This window comes from Anomaloglossus baeobatrachus, chromosome 4 (assembly GCF_048569485.1).
Source record: "Anomaloglossus baeobatrachus isolate aAnoBae1 chromosome 4, aAnoBae1.hap1, whole genome shotgun sequence".
Lineage (NCBI taxonomy): Eukaryota > Metazoa > Chordata > Amphibia > Anura > Aromobatidae > Anomaloglossus > Anomaloglossus baeobatrachus.
Genome location: NC_134356.1, coordinates 699798515 through 699819506, shown reverse-complemented (window position 1 = coordinate 699819506; position 20992 = coordinate 699798515). Strand labels below are relative to the sequence as shown.

At 51.8% G+C, this 20992-nt stretch overlaps 2 protein-coding genes across 3 annotated transcripts in view; one reads left to right on the top strand and one right to left on the bottom strand.

Annotated features, from left to right (window-relative positions):
- LRCH4 (leucine rich repeats and calponin homology domain containing 4) overlaps positions 1-10684 on the bottom strand; it is a 31618-nt gene extending 20934 nt beyond the window's left edge. For both annotated transcript variants that reach the window (XM_075346743.1, XM_075346742.1), the window contains exon 1: positions 10443-10684. In XM_075346743.1, the coding sequence (XP_075202858.1) occupies positions 10443-10662 (220 nt within the window). In that variant the 5' untranslated portion in view covers positions 10663-10684. The remainder of the gene's footprint in view (positions 1-10442) is intronic.
- A 6313-nt stretch (positions 10685-16997) lies between these two features.
- Positions 16998-20992, top strand: part of FBXO24 (F-box protein 24) — a 34536-nt gene continuing 30541 nt past the window's right edge. Inside the window, exons 1-3 of the mRNA XM_075343274.1 lie at positions 16998-17132; positions 19058-19135; positions 20214-20291. Coding sequence (XP_075199389.1) covers positions 17091-17132; positions 19058-19135; positions 20214-20291 — 198 coding nt within the window. The 5' untranslated portion in view covers positions 16998-17090. The remainder of the gene's footprint in view (positions 17133-19057; positions 19136-20213; positions 20292-20992) is intronic.

Below are 20992 nucleotides of genomic sequence, written 5' to 3'. Positions count from 1 at the left end.
CGCACCGCACCCCGCTACACTGCACCGCACCGCACCCCGCTACACTGCACCGCACCCCGCTACACTGCACCGCACCCCGCTACACTGCACCGCACCCCGCTACACTGCACTCCACCGCACCCCGCTACACCGCTACACTGCACTCCACCGCACCCCGCTACACTGCACTCCACCCCGCTACACTGCACTCCACCGCACCCCGCTACACTGCACTCCACCGCACCCCGCTACACTGCACTCCACCGCACCCCGCTACACTGCACTCCACCGCACCCCGCTACACTGCACTCCACCGCACCCCGCTACACTGCACCCCGCTACACTGCACTCCACCGCACCCCGCTACACTACACTCCACCGCACCCCGCTACACTACACTCCACCGCACCCCGCCACACTACACTCCACCGCACCCCGCTACACTGCACTCCACCGTGCCCCGCTACACCGCACCCCGCTACACTGCACTCCACCGCACCCCGCCCCGCTACACTCCACCGCACCCCGCTACACTGCACTCCACCGCACCCCGCTACACTGCACTCCACCGCACCCCGCTACACTGCACTCCACCGCACCCCGCTACACTGCACTCCACCGCACCCCGCTACACTACACTCCACCGCACCCCGCTACACTACACTCCACCGCACCCCGCTACACTACACTCCACCGCGCCCCGCTACACTGCACTCCACCGCGCCCCGCTACACTGCACTCCACCGCGCCCCGCTACACTGCACTCCACCGCGCCCCGCTACACTGCACTCCACCGCGCCCCGCTACACTGCACTCCACCGCACCGCGCCCCGCTACACTGCACTCCACCGTGCCCCGCTACACTCCACCGCACCCTGCTACACTGCACCCCGCTACACTGCACCGCACCCCGCTACACTGCACTCCACCGCACCCCGCTACACCGGTATACACTGTAACAGGAGCGCCGCACACATCATGGAAAGAGGAATGGGTCACAGAGGGGGTTATCCTCTGATGTAACCCTGGAAGCTAGCTCCAGTACGTATAGTACTGACAGGATATAGGGCTGACAAGGGCCAGGCTGCCATCGTTAGGAAGGTGCATCCTGTTTTCCTGAAAGAAAGGCCATTAATTTCCCTGGTTTGTGGCTCGCTTTAAAGTGTCAGCACAGGACCGCCGACCCCACCCGCCACGGGACCGCCGACCCCACCCGCCACAGGACCGCCGATCCCACCCATCACAGGCGGCATCTCCAGGCACAGGCGCTCCTCCATCATCTGTACCCACCTGCTGGTTTTCCCTGAATCGCTCCTCTGTGATTGACAGCTTCAAGATAGAAAACCAGCAGGTGGGAAGCGGGGTATACATGATGGCAGAGCCCTGTACTCAGAGAGGCTCGAAGGTGCGCCCGTGCTCAGACATCCCGGGCTCGGAGGTGCGCCCGTGCTCAGACATCCCGGGCTCGGAGGTGCGCCCGTGCTCAGACATCCCGGGCTCGGAGGTGCAGCTTTAATAAAGCAGGAGAGACATTTTTTGATTAAAGTGAATCTGTCAGCAGATTTTTGCTATGTAATCTGAAGACAGCTGTAAGGGTTAACACCAATATCTCAGCCACGTCTCTCTCATCAGTGTTTTTACCGACTTGCAATGTAGTTTAAGTGTCAGTAGCGTTATCATTAGTGGACTGAGGAGCTGGTGAGCTCAAGACTGCGCCCCTCTGATTACCAGAAATGTGCACCGCGAGCCTAGTGGGGGGGTAGACAGCGCTCAGCTCTGCTACGTGCGAAAACTAAAATCTGATTGTGTCAGAACAGCTGCAGCCAGTAATCTAAGTGACACATCGTTGGATTCAGGGTCTCTTTGCCTACATCATGCTGCTTAGATGAGGCAGCAAAAACCTGCAGATTCTGTTTAGTCACCTTCCGTGCCTACTTCAGCGCCGCTGAGTGAGCTGTATCTCTACAACACACATTCCTGGTACTGCTACACCACAGCCTATATATAAACACACACACACACACACACACACACACACACACACGGGCTGCGGAGTCAGAGTCTAATTTGGTGGAGCTGGGGATCGTCTGCAGGAGGGACGTGCTAGAACGGAGATTGGTTATTGCCGCCAGAACCCCTAAAATTGATTCAATTTTGAAGAGACGTGCTGGGAAAGGGCAATTGTCGATCAGGCCACTCGGTGGGGCAACACTTATTTAATGATTGAACTGAAACCGTTTCTAATAGACATGGCCGACCCTCAGGTAACACTAAATGAAGGTCAATGGACACCGGAGGCTGAATTGAAGGAATTGCTTCATCACTCATTTACAAGCTGAGGATTTACTTGCCGGCATTTTCATAAAGGAGTGGAAGAACTTGCTATTTTGCCTGTCCCAAACAGGAGGTGGAATCGTAGATGGCAATGCTGCTTCAATGAAACAGAGAGAGACACAGCTATTGGAAAATAAAACTCTTCTTTCAGCTGTTTATGTGGAGCCAAGTCATTGTATACTGCTGGATGATCACCAGCTTACTAAAGGAAAAGAAGCTCTGACTGAGGTAGCAGTTAGGATGAGCGGCTAGAGGACGGCAAAGAGATATTGGGTCCTGCCAGGGCTACTGCTGCCGTATGTTCAGCCTCATCAGAAGAGGAGTTGTGTCATTCAGGGCTACTACTGCTGTATCTTCAGCCTCATCAGAAGAGGAATTCTGTCATCCAGTGCTAGTGCTGCCGTATCTTCATCCTCATCAGAAGAGGAGTTGTGTCATCCTGTGCTACTGCTATCATATCTTCATCCTCATCAGAGGAGTTGTGTCACCCAGGGCTACTGCTGCCGTATCTTCAGCCTCATCAGAAAAGGAGTTGTGTCATCCAGTGCTACTGCTGCCGTATCTTCAGCCTCATCAGAAGAGGAGTTGTGTCATCCAGTGCTACTGCATCTTCAGCCTCAGAGGAGTTGTGTCATTCTGTGCTACTGCTGCCGTATCTTCAGCCTCATCAGAAGAGGAGTTGTGTCATCCAGTGCTACTTTCTTCAGCCTCATCAGAAGAGGAGTTGTGTCATCCAGGGCTACTGCATCTTCAGCCTCAGAGGAGTTGTGTCATTCTGTGCTACTGCTGCCGTATCTTCAGCCTCATCAGAAAAGGAGTTGTGTCATCCAGTGCTACTGCTGCCATATCTTCAGCCTCATCAGAAGAGGAGTTGTGTCATCCAGGGCTACTGCATCTTCAGCCTCAGAGGAGTTGTGTCATTCTGTGCTACTGCTGCCGTATCTTCAGCCTCAGAGGAGTTGTGTCATCCAGTGCTACTGCTGCCGTATCTTCAGCCTCATCAGAAGAGGAGTTGTGTCATCCAGTGCTACTGCTGCTGTATCTTCAGCCTCATCAGAAGAGGAGTTGTGTCATCCAGGGCTACTGCTGCAGTATCTTCAGCCTCATCAGATGAGGAGTTTAATTTTGAAAAGTATTTGGACGACATGAAGCAGCAAAGCATCACTGCAGGGAAAAGATTTCACTCCCATAGCAAAAAGACTGACCAGATTTCAGCAAAATGGGTCACTAAAGGCTGCTTTACACGCTGCGATATCGGTACCAATATCACTAGCGTGGGTACCTGCCCCCATCTGTTGTGCGACACGGGCAAATTGCTGCCCGTGCCGCACAACATCGCCCAGACCCGTCACACTACTTACCTGCCTGGCGATGTCGCTGTGACCGGCGAACGACATCCTTTGTAAGGGGGCGGTTTGTTTAGCGTCACAGCGACGTCACAGCTGCGTCACTGAACCGCCGCCCAATAGAAGCGGAAGGGCGGAGATGAGCGGGACGTAAAATCCCGCTCACCTCCTTCCTTCCGCATAGAGGCTGGGAGGCAGGTAAGGAGAGGTTCCTCGTTCCTGCGGTGTCAGACATAGCGATGTGTGCTGCCGCAGGAACGAGGAACAACTTCGTTACTGCTGCAGTAACGATAATCGAGAATGGACCCCCATGTCATCGATGAGCGATTTTGCAACGATGCAAAATCGCTCATAGGTGTCACACGCAGCAACATCGCTAATGCGGCCGGATGTGCGTCACCAATTCCGTGACCCCAACGAGTTCGCATTAGCGATGTCGTAGCGTGTAAAGCGGCCTTTACTCTCATAGAAGTAGAAGAGTTCAACGGTCATCAAAAGGGAGTGTGCACGAGGCGAATCCTCTATATCTCGTTCTCCGGCCTCACAATAATGAGGTCAGATGTGAGGTCATATATGGAGGAGGCTCTGATGGAGACGCCTGACACCGCTACACCGTAACCTGTATATACACAGTCCAGCCACCACTACACCGTAACCTGTATATACACAGTCCAGACACCACTACACCATGCCCTGTATATACACAGTCCAGACACCACTACACCGTACCCTGTATATACACAGTCCAGACACCACTACACCATGCCCTGTATATACACAGTCCAGACACCACTACACCGTGCCCTGTATATACACAGTCCAGACACCACTACACCGTGCCCTGTATATACACAGTCCAGACACCACTACACCGTGCCCTGTATATACACAGTCCAGACACCACTACACCGTGCCATGTATATACACAGTCCAGCCACCACTACACCATGCCCTGTATATACACAGTCCAGACACCACTACACCATGCCCTGTATATACACAGTCCAGACACCACTACACCGTGCCCTGTATATACACAGTCCAGACACCACTACACCGTGCCCTGTATATACACAGTCCAGACACCACTACACCGTGCCCTGTATATACACAGTCCAGACACCACTACACCATGACCTTTATATACACAGTCCAAACACCACTACACCATGACCTGTATATACACAATCCAGACACCACTACACCATGACCTTTATATACACAGTCCAAACACCACTACACCATGTCCTGTATATACACAGTCCAGACACCACTACACCATGCCCTGTATATACACAGTCCAGACACCACTACACCATGACCCGTATATACACAGTCCAGACACCACTACACCATGACCTGTATATACACAGTCCAGACACCACTACACCGTGCCCTGTATATACACAGTCCAGACACCACTACACCGTGCCCTGTATATACACAGTCCAGACACCACTACACCATGACCTTTATATACACAGTCCAAACACCACTACACCATGTCCTGTATATACACAGTCCAGACACCACTACACCATGTCCTGTATATACACAGTCCAGACACCACTACACCGTGCCCTGTATATACACAGTCCAGCCACCACTACACCATGCCCTGTATATACACAGTCCAGACACCACTACACCATGCCCTGTATATACACAGTCCAGACACCACTACACCGTGCCCTGTATATACACAGTCCAGACACCACTACACCGTGACCTTTATATACACAGTCCAAACACCACTACACCATGTCCTGTATATACACAGTCCAGACACCACTACACCATGCCCGTATATACACAGTCCAGACACCACTACACCATGACCCGTATATACACAGTCCAGACACCACTACACCATGACCCGTATATACACAGTCCAGACACCACTACACCATGACCCGTATATACACAGTCCAGACACCACTACACCGTGCCCTGTATATACACAGTCCAGACACCACTACACCATGCCCTGTATATACACAGTCCAGACACCACTACACCATGCCCTGTATATACACAGTCCAGACACCACTACACCATGCCCTGTATATACACAGTCCAGACACCACTACACCATGACCCGTATATACACAGTCCAGACACCACTACACCATGACCTGTATATACACAGTCCAGACACCACTACACCGTGCCATGTATATACACAGTCCAGCCACCACTACACCATGCCCTGTATATACACAGTCCAGACACCACTACACCATGCCCTGTATATACACAGTCCAGACACCACTACACCATGCCCTGTATATACACAGTCCAGACACCACTACACCGTGACCTTTATATACACAGTCCAAACACCACTACACCATGTCCTGTATATACACAGTCCAGACACCACTACACCGTGCCATGTATATACACAGTCCAGCCACCACTACACCATGCCCTGTATATACACAGTCCAGACACCACTACACCATGCCCTGTATATACACAGTCCAGACACCGCTACACCGTGACCTGTATATACACAGTCCAGACACCGCTACACCGTGCCCTGTATATACACAGTCCAGACACCGCTACACCGTGCCCTGTATATACACAGTCCAGACACCACTACACCGTGCCCTGTATATACACAGTCCAGACACCACTACACCGTGCCATGTATATACACAGTCCAGCCACCACTACACCATGCCCTGTATATACACAGTCCAGACACCACTACACCATGCCCTGTATATACACAGTCCAGACACCACTACACCATGCCCTGTATATACACAGTCCAGACACCACTACACCGTGCCCTGTATATACACAGTCCAGACACCACTACACCATGCCCTGTATATACACAGTCCAGACACCGCTACACCGTGCCCTGTATACACAGTCCAGACACCACTACACCATGCCCTGTATATACACAGGCCAGACACCACTACACCATGCCCTGTATATACACAGCCCAGACACCACTACACCATGCCCTGTATATACACAGTCCAGACACCGCTACACCGTGCCCTGTATATACACAGTCCAGCCACCACTACACCATAACCTGTATATACACAGTCCAGCCACCACTACACCATAACCTGTATATACACAGTCCAGACACCACTACACCGTGCCATGTATATACACAGTCCAGCCACCACTACACCATGCCCTGTATATACACAGTCCAGACACCACTACACCATGCCCTGTATATACACAGTCCAGACACCACTACACCGTGACCTTTATATACACAGTCCAAACACCACTACACCATGTCCTGTATATACACAGTCCAGACACCACTACACCGTGCCATGTATATACACAGTCCAGCCACCACTACACCATGCCCTGTATATACACAGTCCAGACACCACTACACCATGCCCTGTATATACACAGTCCAGACACCGCTACACCGTGACCTGTATATACACAGTCCAGACACCGCTACACCGTGCCCTGTATATACACAGTCCAGACACCGCTACACCGTGCCCTGTATATACACAGTCCAGACACCACTACACCGTGCCCTGTATATACACAGTCCAGACACCACTACACCGTGCCATGTATATACACAGTCCAGCCACCACTACACCATGCCCTGTATATACACAGTCCAGACACCACTACACCATGCCCTGTATATACACAGTCCAGACACCACTACACCATGCCCTGTATATACACAGTCCAGACACCGCTACACCGTGACCTGTATATACACAGTCCAGACACCACTACACCGTGCCCTGTATATACACAGTCCAGACACCACTACACCATGCCCTGTATATACACAGTCCAGACACCGCTACACCGTGCCCTGTATACACAGTCCAGACACCACTACACCATGCCCTGTATATACACAGGCCAGACACCACTACACCATGCCCTGTATATACACAGCCCAGACACCACTACACCATGCCCTGTATATACACAGTCCAGACACCGCTACACCGTGCCCTGTATATACACAGTCCAGCCACCACTACACCATAACCTGTATATACACAGTCCAGCCACCACTACACCATGCCCTGTATATACACAGTCCAGACACCACTACACCATGCCCTGTATATACACAGTCCAGACACCACTACACCATGCCCTGTATATACACAGTCCAGACACCACTACACCATGCCCTGTATATACACAGTCCAGACACCACTACACCATGCCCTGTATATACACAGTCCAGACACCACTACACCATGCCCTGTATATACACAGTCCAGACACCACTACACCGTGTCCTGTATATACACAGGCCAGACACCACTACACCATGCCCTGTATATACACAGTCCATACACCACTACACCGTGACCTGTATATACAGAGTCCAGACACCGCTACACCGTGCCCTGTATATACACAGTCCAGACACCGCTACACCATGACCTGTATATACACAGTCCAGACACCGCTACACCGTAACCTGTATATACACAGTCCAGACACCACTACACCATGCCCTGTATATACACAGTCCAGACACCACTACACCGTGTCCTGTATATACACAATCCTGGGACTCATACTCTTGGTGCATTGTGGTCACGTGACTCTTGCCCTTACATGACCTGTGCCCCTTGGTTTTGTTGGCACCCCCTGTCTTTGGATCAGTCCCCCCCTCCTCCCCCGCTGTATTGATCTGGGTGTTGGCAGCGTGCGCCCGTGCCTGCGGCCGGCATGTGACTCGTCAGGTTGGCTCAGCGTGGCACTGCGCCCAGGCGAGGAATAAAGGCTCTATTCAGAGATCTGCGGAGCGCGGGATCACAGGGGCGATAGTTGTGATCCGGTGACCCCGAGAATAAACGTCAACACTGAGGCTACGGGGGAGTCACAGATCTGCCACCCCAATTCCGGGGGAGAAGGCAGAGTCAGGCGGGGGTGACATCCCGGGCGGCCGATGTACGGCTGTCAGGCTGCGGAGGCAGCAGAGCCGCGTCTGTATGTCAGGATGTGGCTCATCACATCACATCTACTTCTGCAAAGTGCAGCATGGGGGAAGGGAGAGCGGCAGAAACCCACCAATCACTGACGGACCATCACAGCCCCCCAAAGAGGGAAAGAGGGCATGGAGCCAAGAGTCCAGGACCGGCGGGTCCCCCAACACAGAGGGGCCCAACGGAAGAGGCCCCCCCCCCCCCAACACAGAGCCCAGGGGAAGAGGGCCCCCCCCCCCCAACACAGAGCCCAGGGGAAGAGGGCCCCCCCCCCAACACAGAGCCCAGGGGAAGAGGGCCCCCCCCCCCAACACAGAGCCCAGGGGAAGAGGGCCCCCCCCCCAACACAGAGCCCAGGGGAAGAGACCCCCCCCCCAACACAGAGCCCAGGGGAAGAGACCCCCCCCCCCCAACACAGAGCCCAGGGGAAGAGACCCCCCCCCCCCCAACACAGAGCCCAGGGGAAGAGACCCCCCCCCCCCAACACAGAGCCCAGGGGAAGAGACCCCCCCCCCCAACACAGAGCCCAAGGGAAGAGACCCCCCCCCCCAACACAGAGCCCAGGGGAAGAGCCCCCCCCCCAACACAGAGCCCAGGGGAAGAGCCCCCCCCCCAACACAGAGCCCAGGGGAAGAGCCCCCCCCCCAACACAGAGCCCAGGGGAAGAGCCCCCCCCCCAACACAGAGCCCAGGGGAAGAGACCCCCCCCCCAACACAGAGCCCAGGGGAAGAGCCCCCCCCCCCCAACACAGAGCCCAGGGGAAGAGCCCCCCCCCCCCAACACAGAGCCCAGGGGAAGAGACCCCCCCCCCCCAACACAGAGCCCAGGGGAAGAGCCCCCCCCCCCAACACAGAGCCCAGGGGAAGAGCCCCCCCCCCCAACACAGAGCCCAGGGGAAGAGCCCCCCCCCCCCAAACACAGAGCTCAGGGGAAGAGGCCCCCCCCAAACACAGCACCCAGGGGAACAGGGCCCCCCCAACACAGAGCCCAGGGAAACAGGGCCCCCCCAACACAGAGCCCAGGGAAACAGGGCCCCCCCCAAACACAGAGTCCCACCACCGGAGCATGGCGGAAGAAAGGGGGGGGGGGGCTCTGCAAAATATCAGGCACAGACTCCATGAGCAGAACCCCCCAGGGCCAGGAGTGTGGCAGAATCAGGGCAGCATATCAGAGCCCACACCAGTGTCACTCTCTCTCCGTCCCCCAGTTTCCTCACTCACTCTCTGTCCCCCACTTTCCTCTCTCTCAGTGTCCCCCACTTTCCTCTCTCTCAGTGTCCCCCACTTTCCTCACTCACTCTCTGTCCCCCACTTTCCTCTCTCTCAGTGTCCCCCACTTTCCTCTCTCTCAGTGTCCCCCACTTTCCTCTCTCTCAGTGTCCCCCACTTTCCTCTCTCTCAGTGTCCCCCACTTTCCTCTCTCTCAGTGTCCCCCACTTTCCTCTCTCTCAGTGTCCCCCACTTTCCTCTCTCTCAGTGTCCCCCACTTTCCTCTCTCTCAGTGTCCCCCACTTTCCTCTCTCTCAGTGTCCCCCACTTTCCTCTCTCTCTCAGTGTCCCCCACTTTCCTCTCTCTCAGTGTCCCCCACTTTCCTCTCTCTCTCAGTGTCCCCCACTTTCCTCTCAGTGTCCCCCGGTTTCCCCTCTCTCTGTCTCTCAGTTTCCTCTCTCTCTGTGTCCCCCACTTTCCTTTCTGTGTCCCCCACTTTCCTTTCTGTGTCCCCCACTTTCCTCTCTCACTGTCTCTCAGTTTCCTCTCCCGGTCCCCCGGTTTCCTCAGTCCCCTTCTCGCCGCCCCCGGTTTTCTCACCCGCCCGGGTGACGTCGGTCAGGTCGCTGTTTCGGGCGCTCCCGGGAAGTTCCTTCATGCGGCGGCCGGACAGGTTGAGCACTCCGGTGGCCGTCGCCTCCTCCAGGGCCTTCTCCAGGCTCCTCCGTCCGCCGGGCCCCGTGTAGGCCTCATGTGTGCACAGTTCGGGGTCTCCGTCCCCTCCGCCGCCGCCTTCGTCGTCATCGTTACCCGCCGCCATTGAGAACGGAATGAGTCGGGACCGAAACACTGCTAAGCAACAGCCAATGAGGACGAGTCACTCGAGAATTAACCAATCACAGCTAGAGATCGTTATAAATGACAAGATTACGTCAGCCAATCAGCGAAAGAAGGAGAGAATACCCCGCCTCTCATTAACGGAAGATCCTAAATTCCATCCTGAGAACACGCCCCCATTTTCTTTCGTCCAATAGAACGAGGCAGATATTTTGGCCACGCCCTTTCTGTCACTAACGGAACTGAGTGGTACCATAAAACAAATCTGTTCCTCCAGGGTTCCGCCCATCTGGAGCTCGTCCAATCACTGATACACCTGTGATTGACAGCTGAAATTACCAATCGGCAGGCGCATGACACCTGTACACAAATACAGCGACCAATGATAATCCTCGGTTATGAAGTTTTATTTTTTTATTATTTTAATTTATCTTTATAATGTCTGAAAACTTTTTCTTCATTTATTTCCATCTTTTATCTATTATTTGCCTCTAAATCTGCAGGAATCTACGTCCGGCCGATCTCTTGTTCTATAGAAACAATCTCCTGTGGAGCCCAAGGGCTTTAAAAGTGAAGGGGTTAATTTTACAAAGGGATTGGCTGAGTGTTGTCATGTGATCACTGACATTCTATTCACCACTGGCTTCCCTTTACGTGGTGTGACCTCTCCTGGGCCATTGGGCACATCTTGGGTTCCGCGGGGGCGGAGCTCTGAAAATATTCATATTATTACCTCCTGGATGTCCCACTAGGTACCTAGCGAGCAGGGGAAGAAAAGGGGACCCTGCATCTAGGGAAAGGGGAGATGGTGACCTCTGATTGACCTACCGCTGGTCCCTGGCTTCCCTCACCACCTTAGATAGGTTCCACACCTGTGCGCCGAGCCGGATACCTGACCCTAGGATGACTCTAGAGCTGGGCCCTAAATAGGGAACGGGTGGGATGAGCTCCTCATCAACCCCCCTAAACACTAGAGAAGACACAAGGAGGACACACAGGGGGAAATACATGAACTACTTATCCACAGATGACTCAGGTAGAAGTTCAGCAACAATAGCACAGAGGAGTACAAGCCACCTGCTTGCATCCAGAGCTAGAATGGACAGTAAAATTAAACCTGGTAAAAAGCAAAGACCATCTAACCTGCCTGGGATTGAGACAGACTTGAGACATTACAGGTTCTTATGGTCTGTGATTACTATAAGGCTGGAAATACATCTATGCGAATAAAATCGGTCCGAGTTGGCTAAAAAAAACTCGGCTGATTTTAGTTCACGTTAGGTCAGTGTGCAATGGAACTGCACTGCGATCCTGAGATTTTTCTCATGATTGCAGTGCGTGTGCAATGCGTGTGTGATCCTTTTTTTTCTCAGCAGCTGTCATCTGCCATTCAGCTCTGCTACATGGCCGCTGACAGCAGCCACAGACAGAGCCGCACGATCAGAATGAAGTCGGATGAACTTCACCCGACTTCATTGTCACACCGCGGCTCTGTCTGTGTCGCGTCCTGATTAGCGGTCACCCGTGAAGGACTCACCAGTGACCGCTAATCCCCTGAGTGACTGAATTGAGCAGTACGATTAGCGCTGCCGTCACTCAGGTTACCCGCGGCTAGCTGGATCCTCCACCCAACTCACCTGTGACTTCATCGCTGTCACTCGGGCGACTTGCTGTCACTGTTGGAGGATCCAGCGGTGGCCGCGAGTTACCTGAGTGACATCATGGCTGATCGTGCTACTCACCTCAGTTGCTGCGTGGAGCTGACAGGAGCGGCGGTGTCTTCTGCCGCTCCTGTCACCTTCATGTAGCAGAGCTGGAAGTGACGCGGGACCTCCGTGGATTACGTTGGACAAGGATGGGTTTTTTGCGTACCTAATAAAGTGGTGAACGAGGGTCTTTGTTATTGTTTATTATTTCAAATAAAGGATTTTTTCACTGTGTGTGTTTATTAACTTTAATTTACAGGTTAATCATTGGGGTGTCTCAGACGCCTGCAATGATCAATCTAGGATTTAGTAGCAGCTATGGGCTGCCATTAACTCCTTATTACCCCGATTGCCAACGCACCAGGGCAAATCGGGAAGAGCCGGGTACAGTCCCAGAACTGTCGCATCTAATAGAAGCGGCCATTCTGGGCGGCTGCTGACTGATATTGTTAGGCTGGGGGGCTCCCCATAACGTGGGGCTCCCCATCCTGAGAATACCAGCCTTCAGCCGTATGGCTTTATCTGGCTGATATTAAAATTGGGGGGACCGCACGCCGTTTTTTAAAATTATTTATTTATTTATTTTACTGCACCGCAAAGACACGCCCACCGGCTGCTGTGATTGGTTGCAGTGAGACAGCTGTCACTCAGCGTGGAGGCGTGTCTCACTGCAACCAATCATAGGTGCCGGTGGGCGGGTAAAGCAGGGAATACGAGATTGAATAATGAGCGGCCGGCTTTTTCAAAAGAGGAGAAGCCGCCGGAGCAGTGTGACAGCTGTGCAGCGCCTCGCCGGGGATCGGTGAGTATGAGAGAGGGGGGCAGAGGGATATACCGACATGGACAGAGAGAGAGGGACAGAGATAGTGACCGACCGACAGACCGACCGACAGAGAGAGAATAGAGACCGAGAGGGAGAGACCGACTGACAGAGAGAGAATAGAGACCGAGAGGGAGAGACCGACTGACAGAGAATAGTGATTGACAGACATTGTGAGACCTCACTCGTTTCCAGTGTTTTAGGAAACATGCAAGAAATGTATTTAGAAAATCGGATGTCACTAGGATGGTGAGTGCCGCCCTGTGACATCCGATTATTTACACGCTCCCATAGACTTGCATTGGAGAAACTCGCAAAAAAAGCGGCATGCTGCGATTTTTTTCTCAGTCTGATTTGGACAGAAAAAAAATGGCAGATGAGAGCTGAATCATTCACTAACATGTGTCCGATTCCAATGCGAGATTTTCTCGCATTGCTCTACTGCGAGAAACTCGCAAGTGAGAAGCCGGCCTAATAGGATGAACTGCCCCCTCCAACCATTGGCGCCTTTCCTCGAAAACCAACTTAATGGCCAAGAGTTCTCCGTTACCAACATCATAGTTTCTCTTGGCTGAGGACAATTTCTTGGAAAAGAAAGCGCATGGACGTCATTTACCAGGAGACGGACCTTGTGACAACACAGCCCCCACCCCCAGCTTAGCTGCATTGACCTCCATGATAAAAGGATCAAACTGACTGAGTATAGGTGCAGAGGAAAAACATCTCTTAAAGAGGGTAAAGCCTTCTGGGCAGAGTCCGACCATGTAGAGAAATCTGTCTCTTCCTTTGTCATGTCACTCAGAGGCTTTACAACTACCGAATAGTTCTGAATACATTTCCGGTAAAAATTGGTAAATCCTAGACAGCGCTGTAATGCCTTCAGGTTTTCCGGTCGATCCCAGTCAGGTACAGCACGGACCTTCTCAGGATCCATCCAAAAACCTGAAGATGACAACAGGCACCCCAAAAATTATACCTCTTGGACAGTGAACACACACTTCTCCAGTTTGGCGTACAGTTTGTTATCTCTGAAGATCTGTAATACCTGTTTTACATGTATCTGATGTGTCTCCATATCAGGGGAGTAGATCAAGATATCGTCCAAATATCCCACCACAAACCTGCCCACCAAATGGTGACAAATACCATTCACAAAATACTGGACAACAGCAGGGGCATTAGTGAGGCCAAATGGCATGACCAGATTCTCACAATGTCCCTCAGGTGTATGGAAGCCATTTTCCATTCACCCCTTCTCTGATTCTAACCAGATTGTAACCCCCCCCTAAAATCCAACGTGGAACCACTGAGCTCCCACAATCTGGATGAATAAATCAGAGGGAGATAATAGGGGTGTCGGTTGGTAATCTGATTCAATTCCCGAAAATCCAAACAAGGACGGAGACTTCCATCTTTCTTCTTAATGAAGAACCCTGCCACCACGGGTGAAGAGGAGGGTCTGATAATCTGTCATGGCCCTTCTCAGGGACAGATGATTATACAGTCTGGACTTGGGAAGTTTTACTCCAGGAATCAGATTAATGGGACAGTCATACATACGATGGGGAGGCAAATCCTGACACCCCCTCTCCGAAAAGACATCCTCAAACCAAGACAAAAATGCAGGTAAGGAGACCATAGAGACCGTAGAGAGGGAAGTGGTCAGACAATTAACAATACAGTCGTTTCCCCACTCCACAATCTCCCTGGATTGACAATCCACTGGCGGATTATGCTTCACCAACCAGGGTAGACCCAGTACAATGGAAGTAGGAAGACCCTATAGGACATAGCAGAAAATTACTTCACAATGCAGGGGTTCTACCCTCAGTTTTATACCATGTACTATCTGAGTAAGCATCCCTGAGCAAGCGGCGCTGAGTCAATGGCAAAGATGGAGTTTAGCCCATGATTTCTTACACACAGGGCATCCACCATGCTGACTCCAACTCCACTGTTCATAAACACAGAAATGGTCTCAGTCCTGCTCTCTAGCACCACCTCTGCTGTCAGGACAAAGTGAGAATTACATGGAGAAGACAATCACACACCCTGATTGTCCACCCCACATCACCAAAGGTAATCTGAGCACCAGATGTTCCTTTCTTCTTTGGAATTGAGGAACAGACTCCAATAAAAATGACCTCTTCCCCCCAAAAAACCCAAACCCCCTTCTTTTTGCTGAGTTTAGTGAAGTAGTGGCTCCCCCTCGCTGCATGATCTCCTCCAAACCCATGAGTAATGGATCACCCCCAGATTGCCCCGCCAACAATGGGGTGGGACATTCAAGTGAGAGAGGGTCTCCATGGAGAGTGGTCTAACCAGTCTATCTCGGAGGTGTCTGTCCACACGTATAGCCAAGGACATGGCGGCCTCCAAGGACTTGGGGCTTTCGTAAATCATCAAGACATCTAACAATCTCTGTGAAAGGCCCTGACTGAATTGTCTTCTGATATTTGGGTCCTTCCATTTAATATCGGTGGCGCATCAAAGAATAAAGGCCCCGTTACACGCTACGATTTATCTGACGATCTCGTTAGCGATGCGACACGCCCAGATCGTAGTTACGATTTGCCGAGATCGCACATAGGTCGTTTAGTAGCGGCCACACGTACACATCTCACAAACGACGCAACAGTGATCAGCGATATATTGTTTGACCAAGGCGGTCGTGTGGATGTTGTTCGTTGTTGGCGGGGTGTCACACGTAGCAATATGTCTGCTGCGATCCAAACCACGAACAATATTTTGAAACTGAATGACGTGTCAACGATCCACGATTTTCACCCTATTTGCGATCGTTCGGAGTCGCACGTAGGTGTCACACGCAACGACGTCACTAACTATGCCGGATGTGCGTCATGGAATCCGTGACCCCGACGACATATCGTCAGATAAATCGTAGTGTGTAAAGCGGCCATTAGTCTCTGCCGACTGATCCCCCGGCTGGAGGTGACGCAGCCTGGACTCAGCCAAGGAGACTCGGTCAGGATCATCAGAGATGAGACCCAAGGCCTCAAAAATCCATCCACCGACCGGAGACAACAAGAGCCATGTGGTAGAGAAAGCCCAGGATGGCGGATCCCCTGTAACAGTGAGATCACACTCCCCACCCGCTGCTCCTCATCTGCAGAGGAGAAGGCCGAAGCCTAAAGGACAATCTACTTCCTCCTTAAAGACAAAAAAATTGTCTCTACCCCTGAAAACCTGTGTGGAGAGCAATATGGGCTCCGGCTGAACCTGTCTACCCTCAGACTCCCCAACATTAGGAGCCTGCGACTGCTGCTGCTGATCAGGTCACGTGAGGCCTACAACCTCCAGAGACCAGGGACCGACCCTGCAGCCGCTGAGGCAAGGCAGCAACAGGAGCCATGAGGAGGGGGAAAAGACAAAAATGTCCGTTTTTTTAAGACAAAAAAGACAAAATGGGCATCAGTTTATTTTTATGTGATGCTGGTGATAATGTCACACAAGAAAGGAAAGGAATATATAAACACTAGGGGAATACTGATGATCAGCAGCTGGGTGGAAGGAGATCCCCGCAGGGTCCTAAGGGGGAATAGATGAATCCAGCAGAAAAGCTCCTATACCAATGATTACTGACAGCAGTAACTATGGAAAGTCAGGAGCATTCTGCTCAGCCAGACACTGTAGCCTTCTATGGCCAGAAACCACATGACTGTCTGTCACCTGTGACACAGTGTCAGCACTGATGATGTCACAGTGTGATGATGTCACAGTGTCGGCTCTGATGATGTCACAGTGTGATGATGTCACAGTGCTGGAACCTTCCGTGTCTGCGGTGACAGTCCCGCAGACAGAACTCTCAGCGCTGCAGTCTGGACAGACCCCACAAGTGCCGCGTCCCCCCAGGCTTACAAGAGAATGAAGAGGAGTGCCAGTCACGACGACTGCGACTTCGGAGAGGTCTGCAGGGCATATGTACTATATGGGAACCATAGCAACTAATGGAGAGCGGATCACTGCCCCCGTCATTCCCCAGACATTAATCCCGGGCCGAGATCTCTGCAGCACTCCCAACCGGTCACCACCAATCAGATCGCTGCGTTTATTCTCTGTTTAGGGATTGGTCACCATGGAGATCACACATGGAGCACAGTGGGTAGCGACCAATTAGATATCAGCGCAGTGTTACTCCCACTGAATGCACACATCTGATTGGTTGCTATGGGTGATCTCCTGACCCAGGAGGCGGAGTTAAAGGGCCTTGCGATAGTATTTGCCCCCTTGAATTTTTCACCCTTTTCCCACATTTCCGGCTTCAAACATAAAGATAAAATGTGAATGTTCTGGTGAAGAATCAACAACAAGTGACACAATTGTGAAGAGGAAGGAAATTTATTGCTTATTTTACACTTTTATAAACAATAAATAACTGTAAATTGTGGCGTGCAATATTATTCATCCCCTGTAAGTGAATCCTTTGTAGCACCCCCTTTGCTGTGATTACAGCTGCAGTCTCTTGGGGTATGTGTCTATCAGTTTTGCACATGGAGAGGTGAAATTCTCACCCATTCTTCCTTTGTAAACAGCTGGAGCTGAGTGAGGTCGGATGGAGGCGTTTGTCAACAGTAGTTTTCAGCTCTTTCCACAGATTCTCGATTGGGTTCAGGTCTGGACTGTGACTTGGCCATTCTAACACCTGGATACGGTTATTTGTGAACCATTCCATTGTAGATTTTGCTTTATGTTTGGGATCATTGTCTTGTTGGAAGACAAATCTCCGCCCCAGTCTCAGGTCTTTTGCAGACTCCAACAGGTTTTCTTCAAGAATGGTCCTGTATTTGTCTCCATCCATCTTCCCATCAATTTTAACCATCTTCCCTGTCCCTGCTGAAGAAAAGCAGGCCCAAACCATGATACTGCCTCCACCATGTTTGACAGTGGGGATGGTGTGTTCAGGGGGATGAGCTGTGTTGCTTTTACACCAAACATATCGTTTGGCATTGTGCCCATATAGTGTGATTTTGGTTTCCTCTGACCCGAGCACCTTCTTCCACATGTTTGGTGTCTCCAGGCGGCTTGTGGGAAACTTTAAACAACACTTTTTGTAGATATCTTTGAGAAATGGCTTTCTTCTTGCCACTCTCCCATAAAGGCCAGATTTGTGCAGTGACTGATTGCTGTCCTATGGACAGACTCTCCCACCTCAGCTGTAGATCTCTGCAGATCATCCAGAGGGATCATGGGCCTCTTGGCTGCATCTGATCAGTCTTCTCCTTGTGTGAGATGACAGTTTGGATGGACGGCCGGGTCTTGGTAGATTTGCAGTGGTATGATTCTCCTTCCATTACAATATGATCGCTTGCACAGTGCTCCTCGGGATGTGTAAAGTTGTGGAAATCTTTTTGTAACCAAATCCGGCTTTAAACTTCTCCACAACAGTATCCTGGACCTGCCTGTTGTGTTCCTTGGTCTTCATGATGCTCTCTGCGCTTTACACAGAACACTAAGACTATCACAGAGCAGGGGCATTATACGAAGACTTGATCACACACAGGGGCTTATATTTATCCTCATCAGTCATTTAGGACAACATTGGATCATTCAGAGATCCTCAATCACCTTCTGGAGGGAGTTTGCTGCACTGAAAGTAAAGGGGATGAATAATATTGCACGCACCAATTTTCAGTTTATTATTCTTTACAAAAGTTGAAAATAAGCAATAAATGTCCTTCCTCTTCACAATTGTGTCACTTGTTGTTGATTCTTCACCAGAACATTCACATTTTATCTTTATGTTTGAAGCCTGAAATGTGGGGAAAGGTTAAAAAATTCAAGGGGGCTGAATACTTTCGCAAGACACTGTTTTTCAATTTTGTCTTATTCAGGAGTCGGAGGAAACGAACACAAGATGGACGACCGTAGAGCGAAGCGAGACGTCTTCCCCGAGGATCAGCGACCATCAGGTGAGTCCAGGGCAGCGCAGAGGATTTCAGGAGCAGAGTGTGTCACCCAAGGTTATGGGGTACTCGGTCCGGGGCGGTGTATAACTGGGGAATGTCACTTTGGTGGCCGTTGCCCGGTTCCGTGCCCTGGGCCCTTTTTGTAATGGGGATATTTACAAGGGATTGTTGAATAAGGTTCACTTGTGACGCCACTTGCGGGTTGCGGCTATGTATATATGTGGATGGAGCCGCCGCTGCACAGTGCTCGCTTCTGGGACCGGTGTTGGTGGCAGCCTGGAGGTTAGGCCCTCCACAAGCAGGGCAGGGCCCAGAGGATAGGTGATGTAGGTGGGTGTAGAAAGACGGTAGGCCACAATGGGAGTTTCAGTGTAACTGGTGCCTTTACTCCCAGTAAGCTGGTAACTGGTCACCCGAGGCCGGCTGGTCTTCTTGAGTCCCAGTGCCGGTGCGGTGACCTGGTGGCTTCTTTCCCCTGCACCTGTCTTTGGTTGGTGGGCCCCCGTGGCGTAGAGCGGCTGGGGTCCCCTCCTGGTTGTCTTCTTCAGCAGACCGTATGACGGCAGCGTGAACCCTGTGGGGTTGGCGTCTCTGGTCCTTTCCCCGGTTCTCCTTTTGCTACTGAGTCCCGAACTTCAAGGTCAGTGAGGTCCTGGATGGTCCCCTCACTGTGCAGGTGTTATCAGGTCTCCCTGGAGCGTTTGCCTGACCTAGGATTCTGTATCTCGTTGGTGCGTGGTTCCAGGAGTACTCTACTGTACTCCACCAGCAACCAACCGCCTGCGCCCTCAGGTCACTGTCACACTCCTGTCAGTCTGTCTGCTCACTTTTACTGTCACCAACACACTCTCCTCCACTACCACCATTACCGTGTCTCTTCCACTGTCTGCCCCTCCCACTTGGTCGTCTAGTGGACTGGACTGACTCCACCTCTAGGCGGCCATCCATTGGTCCAACCCTAGCCTGGTACCATTCTATGGGGGGATAATTGGGGAAAACAGGGATTATCTGGAGTGTCCTCCCGCAGCACAGAGGATGTCAGAGCCTGATGCTGAACGACTTCTAATAATCTCCATTACAGGTGAAAAAACGACGTCTGGAGCGACCGACAAATCCTAGAGGAAGGAACATCACCCTGCAAAATCTTCCCCCAGAGCTGGTGAGTCTCATCTGTCAGCCCCAGAGCTGCGCTCACTATTATGCTGCTTCATCAGGTACCATCATGACACGAGAAAGAATAGTGACTGCAGCTCTGGAGGTGAATGGAGGGATAAGACACAATGTAACAGCAGAATATAGTGACTGCAGCTCTGGAGGTGACTGGAGGGATAAGACCTGATGTAACAGCAGAATAGTGAATGCAGCTCTGGAAGTGATGGGAGGATAAGACACGATGTAACAGCAGAATATAGTGACTGCAGCTCTGGAGGTGACTGGAGGATAAGACACGATGTAATAGCAGAACAGTGACTGCAGCTCTGGAGGTGACTGGAGAATAAGACCCGATGTAACAGCAGAATAGTGACTGCAGCTCTGGAGGTGACTGGAGGATAAGACACGATGTAACAGCAGAACAGTGACTGCAGCTCTGGAGGTGACTGGAGGATAAGACCCGATGTAACAGCAGAATAGTGACTGCAGCTCTGGAGGTGACTGGAGGATAAGACACGATGTAACAGCAGAATATAGTGACTGCAGCTCTGGAGGTGACTGGAGGATAAGACACGATGTAACAGCAGAACAGTGACTGCAGCTCTGGAGGTGACTGGAGGATAAGACCCGATGTAACAGCAGAATAGTGACTGCAGCTCTGGAGGTGACTGGAGTATAAGACCCGATGTAACAGCTCAATAGTGACTG